The 7588-nt window shown below is 37.3% G+C and overlaps 1 protein-coding gene across 1 annotated transcript; it reads right to left on the reverse strand.

Annotated features, from left to right (window-relative positions):
• On the reverse strand, window positions 1-3915 carry yy1a (YY1 transcription factor a). Its single transcript, XM_053509718.1, has 5 exons — window positions 3293-3915; window positions 1917-2079; window positions 1475-1535; window positions 1150-1308; window positions 1-826 (listed from the first exon to the last, which is right to left on the reverse strand). The coding sequence occupies exons 1-5, from the start codon at window positions 3798-3800 to the stop codon at window positions 644-646; spliced, it is 1074 nt and encodes a 357-aa protein (XP_053365693.1). The 5' UTR covers window positions 3801-3915; the 3' UTR covers window positions 1-643.
• Between the last annotated feature and the right edge of the window lie 3673 nt (window positions 3916-7588).

Here is a 7588-nt window from a genome sequence, read left to right on the forward strand (position 1 = left end):
TGTAGTTCTGCATGCATTTGTGCAATTTTAAATTGAATAAAATTCCTTTAATAGGTTAAACAGAAATCTACCATCTCTATTATCTACATGATTTTCAAAATATTTTTACAGAACAGTTATACAAAATGAGATACCACTGGAGGATACCTCATGACTGGAAAAACATTTTTAATAGTAACTCCTTCTTCTTGAAGAAGAGCATTCACATATCAAATTTCAGGGGGAAAAAAAAACATTTCAAGACAAAGCTAATGTCAAGAAAGTGTACAATATGCACACTTTGGAGACAACTAAAAAGCAGTCATGTCTCTTATTGGACAGATAACATACACAGACAGAAGGATTATAGACTCTTTGGGCTCTGGAGAAAGAATATCTCGTGTTGTGGATGAAGGTCCAGAAATGCACGTCTTCGAAAGAAGACACCTTCTGGTAGCAAAGATAATTTCAGTCCAGTTTGTACCATAAGAAGTGTCCTAAGGGCTAGTCGGGTATCAGTTCATCAGTTAAATACTCATTCTGATAAAACATCCATAGATACTTTCTCTTCCAAAAAAAAAATCTTCTACAAACAACACACAAAGGGTGTTTTAAAGCGTTGAATGCTGCTGTCCTTACTGAAATGTCTTTCCAGATAGTCTTTTCACTGGTTGTTTTTAGCTTTAGCATGTGTCAAAATGTGAGACTTTAGGTTGGTGGACTGAGCAAATTTCTTATTGCACCCGTCAAACGGGCACACGTAGGGTCTGTCTCCGGTGTGAATGCGCACATGAGTGCGCAAGTTGAAGTCTAGCGAGAAACGCTTTCCACAGCCTTCAAATGTGCACTGAAAAAAAAAGAGAAAGATTTATTAATGTCTTGCGATGATTATTTCTTAATGAGGTGATGCTTAATCCTACTCATGTTGTGTCCCTGCAATGCACTTTTTAAAAAAGATTTAGCTCAACTGATTAACAAGCTCCAATGATGGAAATAATTTGCATTAGGGGCATGAATCAGGAGAGTCATTTTATGGAATAGAACAAATAGATTTTTTTTTGTTAAGCAATAATATAATATATTATAATATAATATAATATAATATAATATAATATAATATAATATAATATAAGTTTGTAAAATAGTTTATCTCAAACCAGAAAGACTTACCTGAAAAGGCTTTTCACCAGTATGAACCAACTGATGTCGTTTGAGTTTGGAACTTTCAACGAATGCTTTCCCGCATTCGGCGCACACGTGGACACGTGGTCCATGTGTGTGCAAATGCTTCCTCATTGCAGAGTTGTCTCTAAACATTTTTGAGCAACCCTGAAAAGAAAAATAAATACATTTCAAATTAACAGCCTAATGAAATGTGACATTTAAGCAAATCTTTCTTAAAATCTGTCAAAAACAGCCATACATTTAATTTGAGAACAGTGGTTAAAATAGAAGAAAAAACATTTAAATATACGATTCATGACAAGGTACTCACTTTATGGGGGCAGGCTATTGTTCTTGGTGAATCGTCTTCCTTAATTTTCCGTGGTTTCATTCTGTTAAATAAAAATTATTTTAAATAAACAAAATGCTAACCTTGACACTGTGTGATAAAATCTGTAATTACTGTGGTATAAGAGGAACCCTTTGGAAAGAAACACCATAGTGGATTTGAACTATAGTTAGTATTACAGTAGAAAAACAAAACAAAAAAAACTATTAATAACTTCTTATGAATCACATAAGTTATGTCAATATCACTTTTGAGTGTCCAAACATTCTAGTATAACAATCCATTTATATGTTCACAGAGTGTAAAAAAAAATAAATGAAAATATATGTTTTTTTTTATTATTATTTTTTTTTTAATTTCTTGACTCTAACAACATACAAAACACCACTTGAGAAAGTGTCTGGTGTAGACTTCAGTTGATTACCTAGCAAACTCTGCCAGCTGTTTGGGGTCGGACAGGTCGATGCCTGGGATACCACCAGGTGGCAGCTTCTTGCCCGTCATGTACTCCGAGTAGTCTGGAGGGGAGTTCTCGCCAATGATCTGCTCCTCGACTACCGTCTCATGATCGATATCTTTCTTATCATCTGCAGCAAAGCCAAAGGAAAGTCATTAGAAGAAGCAAACAAAAACTCCCTGTAAACTGATTATCACTGCTTCAAATGGGACTGAATGGAGATCAGGTCACGTGATCTGTTTCATCAGACTGTGAAGAGACATGGATTAAAGATGATATTGTCACTGTTATAATCATGTCACTAAAGTAATTAAAATGAGACTTACACTAAAAGGCTTAAATTCACTCTATGGCTATATTCGATTTCATGTTGATTCACACCTCAAAACGCAAAAGCTTTTGGATTTGCAAATGTGCCAGAGAAGCATATATTTTACTTATATGTAAAAGACTAATGACTTTCAACTTTCAAATCACATTTCCTGTGCTATGATTAGGTTTCAGGGATTAATAACTTAAGGGCTTGTTAGTCTACATGATCATAGTCCCAACCAACAACCACAACTACAATATTAATAACAACAGAAACAACAAAAAACAATAATCGCCGCCTTAGGTTATAAAGCATTATAACCATATACGACGTGCAAAACTGTTTATATACCAGTAGGCACATAAATAACAGCATTAATTCACGCTTTATTGTTAATATACACTAACAGATCTAACACGGATGTGTATAATAAATTTGCGAAATGATTTCGATAACAGTTGTTTTTAAGGTCACTCCCCCTTCTTCGGGAGCGCTTCGGCTTTTCACCCGTATTCCGCCACATATCGCTCTGTTCTCATTGACTGGTTAATCCATCAGCCTCTTTTAGCCGCTGACCAATAAACAGCAAGCTTGAATACAAGACGAGCCAATCACATCACGCGGGGCGGTATTCGCTCGAATACGGGTATGAAAACAACAACTGTGAAGAGAATCCGTTGAGCTGAAGTGCGCCACTGAGGCCTTCTTCCAGCCTGCAGCAGGGCGCCCGCCGCCGTTCGCCGCCATCTTTCTTCGGCTACACAAACGCCATTTTCGGGCGGCCATAATGGTCTGGACGAATATGGCGGCGCCCATCAACACTTAAAACATGGCTTCCCATCAAAACAAAAACATTTCAAGCCGGCACTATAGTGTAAAGTGTGTATTTGTGGCTGTGAATAACGCCGCACGACCTGCTGTTTGACTCGCTCGCCTGCTGTGTGTGTTGTTGAGCTCAGAGCTCAGGCCCCAGACGAGGCCCTGTTTTCAAAACCAAGAACAATGCAACTTTCAAAACATAAAAACTTACCCGACGCCCACATAGTAACAGAAAATTCCCCTTCGAGCGTTTTTATCTGCACTTGCTTCTGCTCCCATTTCCGTCCGCTTGCCTCTGTAGCGCCTAAAAAGCCCTTTTTGACCACTTTCTTGCCGCTTCCTTTCTTCAGACGCCCCGTGTTTTTCCCGGACACGGTCACCAGAGTCTGCTCGATGAACTCTTCCTCGGCGGCTGGAACAGGGACGGGGATCAAAATTTGCTCCTCGAACCCGTCGTTCGGGTGAAGTTCCGAGTCGTCGCATCCCACCACCTCCTCCCGGGTCTGCACTAGGATCACCTCCTGGTGATGGATGTGATTCGGGTCGTCAGAGACCAGCGGCTGCAGCGCGATCATCGACTGGTGCTCGTCGTCTTCGTCGTCGTCTCCTCCGACCACCGTAGTCTCGATGGTCTCCACTTCGATTTCATGCAGCTCCACGATCTCAGCGGGCATCTCCGAGCCATCCGTCTCTATGTACAATGTCTCTCCAGAAGCCATTCCGGATTGTTGTTTTTTTCCGCCGTCCAAACGGGACCTGACTGTGTATCGAGTAGCTTCACGCTCTTTCACTCTGCCTCTCCGTCGCCTCCTACTAACACCCCCTTCCTCACAATACTAACAACACTGTCTCGCTGGGTGGCCAGATTGCACACAAATCCACCTTTTTTTTTTACTTTCTGCTTAACCTGGAATTGAGGAATGTAGAGGTAAAAGTATGTGCAAAATGTACCAAAACCACAAAAATAGCTTTTATTATTATTAGATATTAGTTGAACTGTCAATAATGACATAAAGGTGGGAAGGTTGAAAATTTACTGTATCTGAGATTTGTACAGATAGAATATATGCTAGAGGTGGAAAGGGGTCAGGTTTTATACCCTGTGAGAGAGAGAATTTGAGAAATTTGAAACCTTTTGTAAAAGTACACTGTGATATATTTATATATAAAATATTTAACATATATATTAATATTTAAAATATTTTATAAATATTTATACTTAATCTAAAATGTTTTTTAAATCATTTAAAATCAATAACCACAATCAATTTATTTATCACATAACAGGTGTAAAGTAATTTTAAGCACATATATTTTAATTATAATCAGTTAATACAGCTTTTTTTTTTGCTCTACAGTGGAACAAGTCAATATTATTTTACCTTACATTATATTTTATTCAAGGCACTTACCACATTAAATCATTTTGTTCATTTTTGTCCACAGAACTAATAATTGAAATAATATAAACAATGCAAAGCAGTATGTTAACATCTCTTTGGTTTGATCTCCTGAGCTTGGATTTTTGTCTATGTGAGATATTAGATGTTCTCACAGTGTCTGTGTGGGTTTCCTTCATATTCTTCAGTTTCCCTAAAACATTTTTTTTTAATCTTTTTATTTACCCATCTTTAGAAAGGAGATTATTATTTACTCATTTTTAGACAGGAGATTAAAATCTGTTTTTAGGTATACCTGGCCATGAAAGCACACAATTATAAGGTCTTTAAAATTATACATGGATAATAACAAAAACAACATGAATAAAAACAGATGACATTGGGTGCACTAGCCCGTACTCAGGAAATAAGTATATGTATCTGTGTTTATTTTCCAGCGTATAGTCCCAGACAAGGCTTACTGAGGATGAATGAAGAAATTAAAATGTTTAATGAGTAAAAAATGGGTTAATAATAATGTTTGTCAAAATGAAAAATATTAAATCGCTTTTGTGTATCATTTGAAACTGGGTAAATTACCAAATTCAATAAAAAAAAAAAATAAAACACTAAATAATCAAAGTAAAATCTCTACCAGTACAAGATTATATTATAAAATTAAAGGATTTTAAATAATAAATAAATATGAGCTAGTGGGTGAAAAATTCCAATCTGGCAATCTCCAAGCCACACTACAGTTACCAGTTTCGCCAAAAAATCTATTATAAGTTTGATTTCAGAAAGGCAGCGTCATCATCGACTTTTATATCAAACTTTGAACGTGTCATAGGCGTTCCTCATTGGATGTAACAGCAGGCAGCGTCATCATTGTCATCATTAACCTCATGCTGTGAGGTAATGGCATATATCCATTGGACTGCCAGATCATCATAAGGTGGATTTACATAGAAGGAGCCGTGCGCAAACTTGTAGATAGTTAGGTAGATAGATAGATACCAGCTTATTCATAAGAACAGTATTAGATATACTAGTTAATTATTAATTCATGTTGAAACTAGTATCACTTGTAATCTTTAAAAATGCCATGGCAGTGATGGCACAAAATGAAGTGATGGCTGCCAGAACACACAAACATTTAAAACAGTTGATGTGTGCTTATTGAATCTGTTATTAAATTGTTAATCAGTGCTGTGATGCATTAAAGAGAACCATTACCATTATGACATAATTTAAGAATAGGGGAAATTTTATGTCAAGATCTTCAAACAGCCTTGGATGCTGAAAAAAAAAAACAAATACTATGATGTCACATATGATATTACTCAATATAATGAGGGTGGGATAGTGTGTTTGTATGTGTGTGTGCACGAGAGTGTGAGACAGAGAGATGTATGTCTTAACATTTGTGATGTGTAAGTGTAGGTAGAATAAAGGGAAGTTTATGTTAAGACATCCAAAAATCCGTGGAGGCTGAAAAAAAAAAAGGATCACACTATGATGTCACTCAATGTGATGTCACTCAATATAATGTTACACAGAAAGTTATTAACCAAGTTTAAGGCATTGTCACAACTGACTAGTTTGATAAAAAAAAAGTGTTGCATCCTTAAGGTTTTAAGATCACGTAGGCCTAGTTTGGTGGAGATCATATGAATGATTTTCCCTAAGAAAATTCCTTTGGCAAAAATTCCTTTTGCAAAATGACCTTCTGTTGAGTGGAGCCTATGACATGCAATGTGAAGGTTGTTCAGCTCAATGAACTCTAAATCTCTACCACATTTTGCATGCATATATGCAAGTGAATATGAGCTATGCATCAAAATCTCGTGTGGGGGCGCCATGCTACGAACAGGGCCCAGATTCTTAGGCATCTACAGCAGATTCCAACCTGTTTGCCAATTTTCATGTGTTTCTGAGTATGTTAAGACCCTAAAAAAGAAAAAAATATTTAGAAGAATGTCTAAATGTTCAAGAATGTTATAATGCTTGGGCTCTAATAAGATGAGTATGGACACAAGAATGAGTGAGTGGACATGTAAAGTATGACCTGTCTGTTTTGCAGCAAAAAGTGGAGGCATGTTCACAAGTTCATTGAAGTGATTTCATGCAAAATTATGGAAACAACGAACCTGCTCACACCACAAGACTGCTGACTAAAATAACATGCAAAAAATAACATGCGAAAAGTAGTGTTGCCACTTTCCTTGTTTCTCCAGGACGGTCTTTAATGCATTTCCACGCATACATAATGTCCTGTTTCCCTATATGTTTATATTGCATAACTCCAGGGTCGAGGGTTTGATTCCCGCCCCGAGTCTGTGTGCATTTAAGTTTGCATGTACTCGCCGTGCTTGGTGGCATCTTTCAGGCACTCTGGTTTCTTCCGACAGTGTCAAGTGTTTTTTTTTTTTTGTACATCTGATTAAAGCAGATCATTGGCTATCCAGGTAATTAATCAGGGGCTGGGACCCTGCTCAGACTGCACATCAGGCAACAACTGACTGGGGCAAGATTTAGCCCAATTTACAGATTTACACATTTAAACTCACTCACTAATCATCTAAACTGCTTATCCTGTATACAGGGTCACAGGAGGCCTGAAACCTATCCCACAAGGCTTAGGGTGCCAATCTATTGCAGGGCACGCACCGACATCACAGAAACACACCGGGCAACTTGGGAACGCCAATTAACCTAATCTGCAAGTCTTTCGACTGTGGGAGAAAACCAGAGCACCTGGAAGAAACCAATCAATCACAAGGAGAACTCCATGCACACAGGCCCAAGGCGGGAATTGAGACTAAACCACTCTGCTGCCTTTACAGATGTACAAATTTACAGTAAAATATAATTATAATAGAAATATATAAAATGTATAAATCACACAGGATTTGCAGAATGTGCAATGTAAAAGAGTATAAATGGGTAAAAATATGGTGTGTGTGTGTGTGTGTGAGACAGAACCAGTATGAGTTATACATACATGAAATAAAATAATGTATATGTCAAAAGCAGTGTTCAAAGTTCAAGTTAGTCCTGTGGATTTTAGTTCACATACCACCTAAGGAAACTGAATCAAAGGTGCTTTAGACCATGAGTTCTCCAAC

The sequence above is a fragment of the Clarias gariepinus genome, chromosome 13, assembly GCF_024256425.1.
Source record: "Clarias gariepinus isolate MV-2021 ecotype Netherlands chromosome 13, CGAR_prim_01v2, whole genome shotgun sequence".
Lineage (NCBI taxonomy): Eukaryota > Metazoa > Chordata > Actinopteri > Siluriformes > Clariidae > Clarias > Clarias gariepinus.

Bases quoted from the DNA above. Each gene is read 5' to 3' on its own strand.
- yy1a (XM_053509718.1), bottom strand. From the start codon at position 3,800: ATGGCTTCTGGAGAGACATTGTACATAGAGACGGATGGCTCGGAGATG. The intron at 2,080-3,292 runs GTAAGTTTTTAT...GCTTTGCTGCAG, and splicing joins TGTTACTATGTGGGCGTCGG to ATGATAAGAAAGATATCGAT. The intron at 1,309-1,474 runs GTGAGTACCTTG...TTTTCTTTTCAG, and splicing joins CAATAGCCTGCCCCCATAAA to GGTTGCTCAAAAATGTTTAG.